We start from the raw sequence: 14,319 nt of genomic DNA on the forward strand, positions 1-14,319 counted from the left end.
TATCTTTGTGTCGGTTCTATGTCTGAAGCATCCTAGAAGGGACCCAACAGAATCTTTGAAGTGTCCATGTTTCACAGTCTTTAACAAATGGTGGGTTGTGGCCATTTCCTCTTGGGCTTGGCGTTGTAGTTAGAACATGATGTTGTCTTTTTGATGGGCCACAACTCCTACAATGCCTTTAGAAAGTATTCGCGCCCCTTGATGTTTTCCACATTTTGTTGTGTTACAGCCTTAATTTAAGTTGAGATTTTGTGTCACTGGCCTACACACAATACCCCATAATGTGGAATTATGTTTTTAGAAATGTTCACAATTAATAAAAATGGAAAGCTTAAATATCTTGAGTCAACATGTATTCATTGTTTTGGCAAGCCTGAAGTTCAGGAATAAGCATTTGCTTAAGAAGTCACATAATAAGTTGCATGGACTCACTTTTAACATGATTTTTGAATGACTACCTCATCTCTGTACCTGACACATACAATGATCTGTAAGGTCCCTCAGTAGAGCAGTGAAATTCAACCACAGATTCAACCACAAAGACCAGAGAGGTTTTCCAATGCCTTGCAAAGAAGGGAACCTATTGGTAGATGGTCCCGTGTGGCTCAGTTGGTAGAGCATGGTGTTTGCAACGCCAGGGTTGTGGGTTCGGTTCCCACGGGGGACCAGTACGGAGAAAAATGTATGAAATGTATGCATTCACTACTGTAAGTTGCTCTGGATAAGAGCGTCTGCTAAATGACTAAATGTAAAAAAAAAGCAGACATTTGAATATCCCTTAGAGCATGGTGAAGTTTTTTTTGCACTTTGGATGGTGTATCAATACATCTAGTCACTGGAAAGATACAGGCGTACCTTCCTAAATCAGTTGCTGGAGAGGATTGAAGCTACTCTGGGATTTCACCATGAGGCCAATGGTGACTTTAAAACAATTACAGAGTTTAATGGCTGTGATAGGAGAAAAACTTAGTCCATAATACTAATCCAATTGACAGAGTGAAAAGAAGGAATCCTGTACAGAGTCAAAGTATTCCAAGACATGCATCCTGTTTGCAACAAGGCACTAAAGTAATACTGCAAATAATGTGGCAAAGCAATACACTTTTTGTCCTGAATACATAGTGTTATGTTTGGGGCAAATCCAATACAACACATTACTGAGTACCACTCTCCATATTTTCAAGCATAGTGGTGGTTACATCATGTTATGGGTATGCTTGTAATTGTTAAGGTCGAGGGAGTTTTTCAGAATGAAAACAAAACACAATGGAGCTAAGCACATGCAAAGTCCTAGAGGGAAAACCTGGTTCAGTCTGCTTTCGTCCAGATACTGGGAGATTAATTCACCTTTCAGCAGGCCGAAATCTTAAAACAGAAGGCCAAATCTACACTGGAGTTGCTTACCAAGAAGACAGTGAATTTTCCTGAGTGGCCGAGTTGATATTATGAGGGCGCCGGAGGGGATGGCAGCCGTTTAATTGGCTCTTAACCAACTGTGCTATTTTGTTTGTTTTTTCACATTGTTTGTAACTTATTTCGTACGTAATGTTGCTCCTACCGTCTCTTATGACCGGAAAGAGCTTCTGGACCTCAGAACATCAATTACTCACCTCGAATTGGACAAAGAATTTTTATTTAATGAGTCGGATGGGAAGGATATACTCCAAACACCCGAACAGGCCCTCCTCCCCGTCATCCGCTGGAGAAACTGAGATTTCGCGGAAAGACGAGTGGCTAATCTGCCTTTGCCATCAGTACTGTTAGCTAACATTCAATCGCTGAAAAATAAATGGGATGAACTGAAAGCACGTATATCCTACCAACGGGACATTAAAAACTGTAATATCTTATGTTTCACTGAGTCGTGGCTGAACGACGACATTAAGAACATTAAGCTGATGGGTTATACACTCTATTGGCAGGTTAGAATAGCATCCTCTGGAAAGATACGGAGTGGGGACCTATGCATATTTGTAAACAACAGCTGGTGCACAATATCTAAGGAAGTCTCAAGGTTTTGCTCGCCTGAGGTAGAGTATCTCATGATAAGCTGTAGACCACACTATCTACCTAGAGAGTTTTCATCTGTACTTTTCGTAGCTGTCTACATACCACAACAGACCAAAGCTGGTACAAAAACCCCACTCAATGAGCCGTATACAGCCATAATCAAACAGGAAAAAGCTCATCCAGAGGCGGCGCTCCTTATGGCCATGGACTTGAATGCAGGAAAACTTAAATCAGTTTTACCTAATTTCTGTCAGCATGTTAAATGTGCAACCAGAGGGAAAAAAACTCTAGACCACCTTTACTCCACACACAGAGACGCGTACAAAGCTCTCCCTCGCCCTCCATTTGGCAAATCTGACCATAATTCTATCCTCCTGATTCCTGCTTATGAGCAAAAATTAAAGCAGGAAGCACCAGTGACTCAGTCTATAAAAAAGTGGTCAGATGAACAGATGCTAAACTACAGGACTGTTTTGCTAGCACAGACTGGAATATGTTCCGGGATTCTTTCGATGGCATTGAGGAGTACACCACATCAGTCACTGGCTTCATCAATAAGTGCATCGATGACGTCATCCCCACAGTGACTGTACGTACATACCCCAACCAGAAGCCAGGGATTACAGGCAACATTCGCACTAAGCTAAAGGGTAGAGCTGCCACTTTCAAGGAGTGGAACTCTAACCCGGATGCTTATAAGAGATCCCGCTATGCCCTCTGACGTAGCATCAAACAGGCAAAGCATCAATACAGGACTAAGATCAAATCGTACTACACCGGCTTCGACGCTCGTCAGATGTGGCAGGGCTTGCAAACTATTACGGACTACAAAGGGAAGTACAGCCGAGAGCTGCCCAGTGACACGAGCCTACCAGACGAGCTAAATAACTTCTATGCTCGCTTCGAGGCAAGTAACACTGAAACATGCATGAGAGCATCAGCTGTTCCAGACAACTGTGTGATCACACTGTCCGCAGCCAATGTGAGTAAGACCTTTAAACAGGGCAACATTCACAAGGCCGCAGGGCCAGACGGATTACCAGGACGTTCACTCCGAGCATGCGCTGACCAACTGGCAAGTGTCTTCACTGACATTTTCAACCTCTCTCTGTCTGAGTCTGTAATACCAACATGTTTCAAGCAGACCACCATAGTCCCTGTGCCAAAGAACACTAAGGTAACCTGCCTAAATGACTACCGACCCGTAGCACACACGTCTGTAGCCATGAAGTGCTTTGAAAGGCTGGTCATGGCTCACATCAACACCATTCTCCCAGAAATCCTAGACCCACTCCAATTTGCGTACCGCCCCAACAGATCCACATATGATGCAATCGGTATTGCTCTCCACACTGCCCTTTCACACCTGGACAAAGGGGAACACTTATGTGAGAATGTTATTCATTGACTACAGCTCAGTGTTCAACACCATAGTGCCCTCATAGCTCATCACTAAGCTAAGAACCCTGGGTCTAAACACCTCCCTCTGCAACTGGATCCTGGACTTCCTGACGGGCCACCCCCAGGTGGTAAAGGTAGGTAACAACACATCCGCCACGCTGATCCTCAACACGGGGGCCCCTCAGTGGTGCGTGCTCAGTCCCCTCCTATATTCCCTGTTCACTCATGACTGCACGGCTAGGCACGACTCCAAAACCATCATTAAGTTTGCTGTTGACATAACAGTGGTAGGCCTGATCACCGACAACGATGAGACAGCATGTAGGGAGGAGGTCAGAGACCTGACCGTGTGGTGCAAGGACAACAACCTCTCCCTCAATGCGATCAAGACAAAGGAGATGATTGTGGACTACAGGAAAAGGAGGGCCGAGCACGCCCCCATTCTCAACGACGGGGCTGTAGTGGAGCAGGTTGAGAGCTTCAAGTAACTTGGTGTCCACATCACCAACAAACTAACATGGGCCAAGCACACCAAGACAGTCTTGAAGAGGGCACGACAAAACCTATTCCCCCTCAGGAGACTGAAACGATTTAGCATGGGTTCTTAGATCCTCAAACGGTTTTACAACTGCACCAGCGTCCTGATGGGTTGCATCACTGACTGGTGTGGCAACTGCTCGGCCTCCGACCGCCAGACACTACAGAGGGTATAAGCCATAAGACTCCTGAACATATAATCAAATGGCTACCTAGACTATTTGCATTGCACCCCCCCTCCCCTCTTTTACACTGCTGCTGCTTTGTTATTATCTATGCATAGTCACTTTAATAGCTCTACCTACATGTACATACTACCGCAACACCGGTACCTCCACGCATTGACTCTGTACCGGTACCCCTTGTATATAGCCCCGCTATTGTTATTTATTGCTGCTCTTTAATTATTTGTTATTCCTATCGCTTACTTTTTTAAATGCATTTTCTTAAAACTACCTTGTTTGTTAAGGGCTTGTAAGTAAGCATTTCACTGTAAGGTCTACACCTGTTGTATTCAGCGCATGTGACAAATACGATTTGATTTGAGATACAGTTTGACTTACAACTGCTTGAAAATCTATGGCAAGACTTGAAAATGGTTGTGTAGCAAAGATTGACAACTCAATGGACAGAGCTTGAAGAATTTTGAATAGAATTTTGGGCAAATATTGTACAATCCAGATGTGCAAAACTCTTAAACTTACCCAGAAAGACTCAAAACTGTAATCACTGCCAAAGGTGATTCTTATGTAAATGTAATACCTATGTACATTTTGATATATTTCTGTATTTCATTTTCAATAAATTAGCAAACATTTCTAAACATGTTTTCACTTTGTCGTTAATGGGGTATTGTGTGTAGATGGGTGAGAAAAAAACTATAATATTTTTCGAATTCAGGCTGTAATACAATAAAATGTGGAATAAGGGGTATGAATAATTTCTGAAGGCGTTGTACAAGATATTTGAAATGGGTTTAGGTTGGTCATAACAAAAAGTTTGGGGAATCAGAACCACTGATGTAGGGCACCACTACTGCAGTGTTGCAATGGCGTGGGAGTGTATTAGCACTCGCTGCTCCCACCCTGCTGGACTTGATAAGGATGACAAGACCAGGCCTTAGTGTAGCGGGCCAACATAAACACTGTAACATCCAGGTAGCAATGGCACTGTACCAACCAATGATTTCACCAAACATACCAACAGGGTAGCAGAATGAGGCAAGAGCAAGTGTTTGAGGTTGAGAGGTGAGGTCTTCACTGGGAGAACATTTACTGAATCGTTGCACAAACATGAGAGAGACAGTTTTATCTCACATACAGGAGAACTCCCGTCTGGCAAGTGTTATTTCACTCGGGTCTTGACTTGATGCAACATGCTGTGTTCGCTTACTTAGAAAATACCCTTATCTAGAGTGCTTTATGCAATTCAAATAAGTCAGCAAGGCACTTAGTTTGTGAACTTTAGGATTGTGGGCTGGGGCCCTGTGGTTGTTGGACAGATACTCAGAATTTTGAACTTGAGGTGTTTTTGTGTGTGTGTGTGCTGCCTATTAATAGGGAGCAGGCTGATGTCATTGTTTCCTTTCCTTACAATCCATCTCCTCCAACTGACACCTGACTAGTTGAGGTTGTCCCCTTCCATACCCCCCTACCTCCTACCCCTTCTGTGGTGTCAGCGGGAAAACGCCAATATCGGCTAGCCAGCCCTGAGAGGCTGGTTACTTCCATTGTGCTGGTGTGTGCAGCAAGCCCTGGAGCCATGAGTAACCCACCTGCCATGTAGCGACTCCCCCTCTGCAACCTCTCTGTGTGGAGAGTCCTCTTCAGAGTGTAAACACCTTGCAGATACCTGGTGATTCAGAGGAGATGATTACTGGCAGTTCAGACCGGTCCAACGTATCGTAGGCCCATCTGGCTGTGGTAGTATTAATGCCCAGCAAAAAATAAATGTTCTGACAACTTTAGTGAACATTCCCTTAAGAGTGTCATTAGGTCATTAACTAATGTTTTCATAGGAATGTTCCCATGATGTGCAAGGAATGTTTCCAAGAGACCGTTCTTTTAATGTCAAATGGAATTTACCAAGAACAGCGTTACCATGTTCTCAGAACATAAGATATTAATGTTCTAGACACGTTAAATGAGAATGTTGCAAGAACATTCATGTGTCCAGTTTTATGTGAGTAAATAGAATATTCTATCAACTTCCAACCAAACATACACAGAATATGATCAATAAAACAATTTCTTCAGCATACTTTTAACAGAGCTGAGAATTACTTCAAAGTGCGTTCACCATATTACTTACGCCTATCAAGTTGTTTCAGATCTACACAAGTATCTACAGAGGTTTGTGGTTTCTTCTGGACAGGACCTAACTATATGGCTCAATAAGCACATGCTGTAAAGATACCCCTTATTGGGACAGTGGTTAGGGCGTTCGTCATTGGTGCTGGTGGCCTGGGTTCGAGATCTGCTAGGAGAGTCGCCCTACTCTCACTTTCTTAGCAATATACACTGAGTGTACACATCATTAGGATCACCTTCCTAATATTGAGTTGCACCCCTTTTTGCCCTCAACAGCCTCAATTTGTCGGGGCATGAACTTTACAAGAGGCCAACATTCCACAGCAGGAGTTCCTAATGTTTTGAACACTCAGTGTATGCTAATGTCAATATTGCCATTTTGAATTGTATTTTTCAGACATTTTGTTTATATGGAAATTTCACTTGGAAATATTATTTATGTATCATACTGTGTATACAGTCGTGGCCAAAAGTTTTGAGAATGACACAAATATTAATTTTCTCAAAGTTTGCTGCTTCAGTGTCTTTAGATATTTTTGGCATATGTTACTATGGAATACTGAAGTATAATTACAAGCATTTCATAAGTGTCAAAGGCTTTTATTGACAATTACATGAAGTTGATGCAAAGAGTCAATATTTGCAGTGTTGACCCTTCTTTTTCAAGACCTCTGCAATCTGCCCTGGCATGCTGTCAATTAACTTCTGGGCCACATCCTGACTGATGGCAGCCCATTCTTGCATAATCAATGCTTGGAGTTTGTCAGAATTTGTGGGTTTTTGTTTGTCCACCCGCCTCTTGACCACAAGTTCTCAATGGGATTAAGGTCTGGGGAGTTTCCTGGCCATGGACCCAAAATATCGATGTTTTGTTCCCTGAGCCACTTAGTTATCACTTTTGCCTTATGGCAAGGTGCTCCATCATGCTGGAAAAGGCATTGTTCGTCACCAAACTGTTCCTGAATGGTTGGGAGAAGTTGCTCTCGGAGGATGTGTTGGTACCATTCTTTATTCATGGCTGTGTTCTTAGGCAAAATTGTGAGTGAGCCCACTCCCTTGGCTGAGAAGCAACCCCACACATGAATGGTCTTAGGATGCTTTACTGTTGGCATGACACAGGACTGATGGTAGCGTTCACCTTGTCTTCTCCGGACAAGCTTTTTTCCGGATGCCCCAAACAATTGGAAAGGGGATTCATCAGAGAAAATGACTTTACTCCAGTCCTCAGCAGTCCAATCCCTGTACCTTTTGCAGAATATCAGTCTGTCCCTGATGTTTTTCCTGGAGAGAAGTGGCTTCTTTGCTGCCCTTCTTGACACCAGGCTGTCCTCCAAAAGTCTTCGCCTCACTGTGCGTGCAGATACACTCTCACCTGCCTGCTGCCATTCCTGAGCAAGCTCTGTACTGGTGGTGCCCCGATCCCACAGCTGAATCAACTTTAGGAGACAGTCCTGGCGCTTGCTGGACTTTCTTGGGCACCCTGAAGCCTTCTTCACAACAATTGAACCGCTCTCCTTGAATTTCTTGATGATCCGATAAATGGTTGATTTAGGTGCAATCTTACTGGCAGCAATATCCTTGCCTGTGAAGCCCTTTTTGTGCAAAGCAATGATGACGGCACGTGTTTCCTTGCAGGTAACCATGTTTGACAGAGGAAGAACAATGATTCCCAGCACCACCCTCCTTTTGAAGCTTCCAGTCTGTTATTCGAACTCAATCAGCATGACAGAGTGATCTCCAGCTTTGTCCTCGCCAACACTCACACCTGTGTTAACGAGAGAATCACTGACATGATGTCAGCTGGTCCTTTTGTGGCAGGGCTGAAATGCAGTGGACATGTTTTTGGGGGATTCAGTTCATTTGCATGGCAAAGAGGAACTTTGCAATTAATTGCAATTCATCTGATCACTCTTCGTAACATTCTGGAGTATATGCAAATTGCCATCATACAAACTGAGGCAGCAGACTTTGTGAAAATTACTATTTGTGTCATTCTCAAAACTTTTGGCCACGACTGTAGATTTATCCTCCCTGAATTTCTGGAACTTTGGCTACCAGCTTTGTTTCTTTGTGCACTACCTCTAGATGCTTTTTCAGGTTTGTGTTTCTGGATGAAGAGATCAATGCAGCCTTTGCAGAGTTTGCATTTGACAAAAATGTTGTTCTCCTTCTCCTCGATTAACAAACAATAATGGGAGCATTTCCACAAGGAAAAGGTTAAGGGGGGTAAAAACACTTTACGATAGCCTATTGGAAACGGGTTAGCCTACAGCATGAATTCCGTTAACATGAGACAAGGCTTTCAAAAATATATAACACTCTGGTAGAGAGATGCTTCTGAAGGTAATATACACGTTGTCTCAACATCAGACCTTTACCATCGTTACTCGATAAATCGTCAGTCTGACCGAAGTCGTCCTAAGAAAGATGCAGTAGTCTCTACGAGCCAGAATGTTGAATAAAAAGTATTCAGTCCCCTTGACTTTTCCAAATGTTGTTACGTTACTGTCTTATTCTAAAATGGATAAAATATTTACCTCCACTCATCTATCTACACGCAATACCATAATTACAAAGCAAAAACACAGGTTTTACAATTTCTTTTGCTAATGTATTAAAAATACAAAAACTGGAATATTACATTTACACAAGTATTCAGACCCTTTACTCAGTACTTTGTTGAAGCACCTTTGGCAGCGATTACAGCCTCGAGTCTTCTTGGGTATGACGCTACATGGTTGGCACACCTGTATTTGGGGAGTTTTTCTCCCATTCTTCTCTGTAGATCCTCTCAGGCTCTGTCAGGTTGGATGTGGAGTGTGCGCCGCTGCACAGCTATTTCCTAGCATTTCCAGGCTGTCATGTGCCTTTTACTGAGGAGTGGCTTCGATCTTGCCACTCTACCATAAAGGCCTGATTTGATGGAGTGCTGCAGAGATGATTGTCCTTCTAGAAGGTTCTCCCATCTCCACAGAGGAGCTCTGTCAAAGTGACCTTATATATGAGGGACCCTATATAGACAGGTGTGTGCCTTTCCAGATCATGTCCTGTTCAATTGAATTTACCACAGTTGGACTCCAATCAAGTTGTAGAAACATCTCAAGGATGATCAATGAAAACAGGATGCACCCGAGTTAAATTTCGAGTCTCATAGCAAAGGGTCTGAATACTTATGTAAATGTGATATTTCAGTTGTATTTATTTGCTTTTTTTTAACCTGTTTTCGCTTAGTCATTATGGGGTATTGTGTGTAGTTTAAGATTGATTTTTTTTAATCAATTTTAGAATAAGGCGTAACACGTAACAAAGTGTGGAAAAAGTCAAGGGGTCTGAATATTTTCCTAATGCACTGTATACTAAAATCTTGTAAATCAGAAGGTTTTTCCCCTTTACTAATGAATAACTGGACACTCAAACATTAGGAGAACATTACGTGTAATGTTACAAATACGTTCTCGCTCCTTAGAATTGTTAGCTGGGTGCCCAGTTACATGGTTTAGGCCTGTGTTCTCCCTGTACTAAAGCTGTCCTCACTGGGCTGGTGACAGCACCACCTTCGGCTAATCCTTTCACTATTCCTGACTATATCGATCACATGAGTTTTCCAGGAGTTTTGAAGGAGTTTTCCGGCTAGAGGTCAGTTTACTAGCTAGTAGCCTGTTGGCTAGGTATTTAAATTTAACAAAAAAAATGTAACCTTTATTTAACTTGGCAAGTCAGTTAAGAACAAATTCTTATTTATAATGACTGCCTACCCTGGCCAAACCCTAACCCGGTCAATGCTGGGCCAATTGTGCGCCGCCCCATGGGACTCCCAATCACGGCCGGTTGTGATACAGCCTGGAATTGAACCAGGGTCTGTAGTGACACCTCTAGCACTGAGATGCAGTGCCTTAGACCGCTGCGCCACTCGGCAGCCCACAGAGCTCTTCCTGTTGACGAGGAGATGGTGTTTTTTTTATCTGTGTCCTAGAGCTCCTGCCTTTGTCGATGCCAGCAAATCCTCTCAGATGAGTTGAATGACGAGTGAGTGTGTGCGTATGTATGTGTGCGTCTGCGTGTGTGTTGGAAAAAAGAGGAGTCACACCATAACATAGGCCTAATACATACTCAACTCTTTCTAAAGTTCTCCCTTCCTAACCCCCACATCCACCCTGATCCATATATGACACAAGTGTGGAGTGACTAACAATAACACTGTGTGGGACAGATGGGAATGGGAGTGAGTGACAGGTGGCAGTGGCCAGTCTTAAAGGAGGGAGATGGGTTGGTCCCTCCCCTGAGGTTAATGGGATTTGTGCAGAGCTGTGTGTGCCAGGCTCGCTGCCCTCCCCGTCCATGCTTGGTTCACGTGAGGAGCTCCCTGGCAGCGCTGGCTTGGAGTCAGTTGACTTGTTGGGTGGCATGCATCCTGCTAGCTAAGGAGATCAAGACATATATATTTTATTTTTGCAATTGAACAAGTAGCTTTGGTGGTCCCAGAGAAGGGAAGAAAGAAAGCCATTCTCTGAGGTCTTGGATAGCAGGTTTCTGTTGGACAGCGGTATAAGATCCTGGATGAGGACCTTATTTTCCCCTGCTGAAGTGGAAACCTGTTGCTCTGCAGCTGAGAACTAGGACAGACACATTGTTTGGTGGTCTTCTTAGAATTGAATTGATTAAATAAGGATGGATTTCATGCCGGGGAAGAATTGATGCTGAGAAAAGAGATAGTCCAACATCTGAAATCCTCTTGAGTCATAACACTTCTGGCTATACAGTGTCCCGTTTATTTGTGTGTACGTTTGAGTCTGTGAGTTTGAATGTGTGTGAGAAATGAGGAGGTTTGATTGTGTGATAGTCTGAGTGTTTTAAGAGAGTACGTGAGAGAGAGAGAGGAATTTGATTTTGTGATCGTGTGAGAGCGAGTGAGGGAGGCAGAAGAACACAAGCCTCTGCCTGCGGGTGGAGACAGTGCGCAGCAGCAAGTCTTCTTAGTCAGGAGCACTCTGACTTGGCTTGTCTTCACTGCTTTACTCAGTGCTACTACAGAGCAGCAGTCAGCCGCCTACCTACATCTCACACAAGAGACCGGACTAAGTAAGTCTGTCACCCAGGTTTGGATCTTTCTTTTTACATTACTTTACTCCAACTCTGTTTCTTGGATCCAAAGACAAGGGCTGCAGAGCAGACAGGAGAGGCTAGAGATCTCTCTGGCCGGTCAACAGAATGCATCTGGTGGTGGAGTCCCCTCAGGAGGCTGTGCTAAAGATGCTGCCCTATTTTGTTGAGAACGCCGTGCTGACCCAGAGCGAGAGATGCTGCATGTGAGTTTAGCAGAGTGCTTCTGTGTGGAGTGGGTGGGGACTTCTGAACCGTTCCCTCATAGATGTACTGTGTGATCTACAAGAATAGAAATGCTATAAGATGAACTGTGTGCCTGTTTGGTTCTAAGACAGGACTGCATCCAGTGCTTCTTAGTTGTGTAGAATGTATGGATGTGTACGACTGGTAACTCACTGGCGTACAAATGCATGAGGAAGGCTCCTGGGATGTTATTGTGTACTTACACAATCTGTCCTAAATAATCTGAACAATACCTGCTAACTTGCCCGTCCATCTTAAATGTTACACTCCCCTCTGTATGTATTTGGACACATTGACCACTACATCAAGCTTGTGACTCTACAAATGTGGATATTTTTACAGCTTGTTTTGGTTTTCAGATGATGTTTTTCCCAATAGGAAGTGAATGGTGAATAATGGGTTGTGTAATTTGAGTCATGTTTATTCTAAGTAAGAATTGAATATCTTTCTGAACACTTCTACAGTAATGTGGATGCTACCATGATTGTGAATAACCATGAATGAATTGTGAATGATGATGAGTGTGAAGGTTAAAAAGGGACAAAGATCATAACCCCCCCTTGGTAATGGTGAGAGGTTAGCATGTTTTGTTGTAGCCTCTAACTTTCTCAATCATCATTATTCAATATGTTTTTCTTTAATAGTGCCATTACATTATCAGGATTAATTTAGAAGTGTTCAGAAACATCTTATCTACTCACTTAGAAAGGAAATGACTCCAGTCATTATTCACCATTCAGTTCTTATTGGGCAAAACATAACCCAAAACAAACTGCAAAGGGATCCAATGAGTTTGTAGAGTCACAAACTTGATGTAGTCATTGCCTGCAAGGAATATGGGACCAAATACTAAACTTTGACTACTTTAATACTCTAAAAATGAATACATTTGTCCAAACACTTCAAGTGGGGGGGACTAGATATATAAAGTGTTTTAATTTCTAAACGGTAAAATATATGTTTGAAAATACCATCAAATAAAAGTTGACATTCTGTACTGTCGCCTCATATGCAACATTTAATCTCAATTCCAAAATGCTGGAGTATAGAGCCAAATGTAATGTTTTTGCTTCACTGTCCAAATACACACAGTGGGGAATGTATATAGCCTAGCTACTGGCTTGAAACTTCCCTAGATCAACTGAAGAGCAATCATGGGATGAAGTTAATGCGCTTAACAAGCCTGATACTAAAAGTAGTCATACACTTGTGATTGTATGAATTCTGCTCATTCAGAGTGAAGAGTCTGTCTTCTTTTCTCTCCCAGAAGAATAGGTAGGCCTACTCTATAATCATAAGGGATCATTGAGGCTATTTGGCAAGCCTCTCTATCGTTGTCTTTGTGTGCCGTGATAGCAGATATATTTTTAGTCCTGGTGTTAGTGGAGAGGCTGATAGCAGGGTGGGTGCCGGAGGACTTGAGACACCCGAGTAGAGCAGAACAGAAGCTAGTTCATTTGACTGTCAGAGTATGGATGCTGGTGATTTACATGGCAGGAAAGGAGAGGACGGTTCACATTCAAACCATCCTCCGGTTGGTTTCTCACTGTGGTTTACGCATGCAGCATATTTCAATGGATCATACAGCGTTGTATGTACTATGTGTAGATGCCAACAAAATAGAATGAAACTTTTATTTTGTTTTCTAGTAGGAGAGAAATACCGTATGTTTTCAATTCTATAATAGATTGATATCCTGCCGAGATATCACAGGTAATGCTGAAGGCAGCTCAAAGTGGTAAACTAGATGGAGGTAGAATTCATGGTTATTTGATGGGGATTATCTCTAGTGGCTTTCCCACAATGTAACTGCACATACAGAGTGACATGATGTTTGAAGGAGGTTCACCATTTCCTCCTATAGACTTAGCTAGCTGCAGTTCTACCTCATATTCATCATTCCCTGACAGGAGTCTCCACACAGCCCCATACATTTTAAAAACAGGGGAAAAAGAGGAGAGAAACAAAAGGCCAAAGTGAAACAAAGGATCTTGTGATTAGCGGCCGGCCACCCCCATGGGCCTGTCACTGTGGAACGCTGTCTCTGTGGTCGGGGGGGGGGGGGGTAATTTTAGTGTGACGGCGGCACAAAGCAGAGCCTGTTGTTTCGGCGTTATTGTATGCTTGGGCCAGGCCTCTTCCTCCTCTGGCCTGGACACAGGAAGTCCAGTCAGGGACAGACAATGAAGGAGGGGGGTGGTGGGCTGACTCAGGGATGGTTCTTGACCCTCACAGGGCTTAAATATGTGACCCCTGAATGTTTAGGCTAACCCCCTTTTCAACCAGACTTTTGTCATCAGCACAACCTATGGCATTTATTATATCACCTGAAATACTGGTTTAGACATTTAACAGTACTTAGGCTTTGGTGTTGTCTAGTTTTCCTGTTAGGTGTTTGTTTTGTTCCTGTCTCTCATCACACCTGTACTTTCCAATGACATGCTGGTTTGCTAGACTGCACAAACAGGCTACGTTGGGTATGTGTTCCACCCTTCTGTCAGGTGGATTTATGAGCCTGGAGAGAGACTCATTCTGAAAGCACAGTGAAAAGGATTAATTGGAGCTGGCATGGAGAACAGCTTCAGCCCCACTTTGTCTTTCACCATCACCATTCTGTATTAATTGTCACCTGCAGATTTCTCAGGAAGTCAATGAGAGGTTTGACATATAGCCGAGACAGGTGAGACATATAAATGCTGTGTGTAGCTCCGAGGAA

At 43.2% G+C, this 14,319-nt stretch overlaps 1 protein-coding gene across 4 annotated transcripts in view; it reads left to right on the forward strand.

Annotated features, from left to right (window-relative positions):
- Positions 1 to 14,319, forward strand: part of LOC115164425 (protein phosphatase Slingshot homolog 1) — a 56,711-nt gene that overhangs the window by 15,700 nt on the left and 26,692 nt on the right. The window contains exons 1-2 of one of the 4 annotated variants that reach the window (XM_029716880.1): positions 10,594 to 11,336; positions 11,410 to 11,563. The exons of 2 other annotated variants lie outside the window; for them this stretch is intronic. In XM_029716880.1, coding sequence (XP_029572740.1) covers positions 11,466 to 11,563 — 98 coding nt within the window. In that variant the 5' untranslated portion in view covers positions 10,594 to 11,336; positions 11,410 to 11,465. Of the gene's footprint in view, positions 1 to 10,593; positions 11,564 to 14,319 lie in introns of those variants that run through there. One more of the 4 variants, XM_029716879.1, reaches the window with a different exon arrangement.

This window comes from Salmo trutta, chromosome 27 (assembly GCF_901001165.1).
Source record: "Salmo trutta chromosome 27, fSalTru1.1, whole genome shotgun sequence".
Taxonomy (NCBI): Eukaryota; Metazoa; Chordata; class Actinopteri; order Salmoniformes; family Salmonidae; genus Salmo; species Salmo trutta.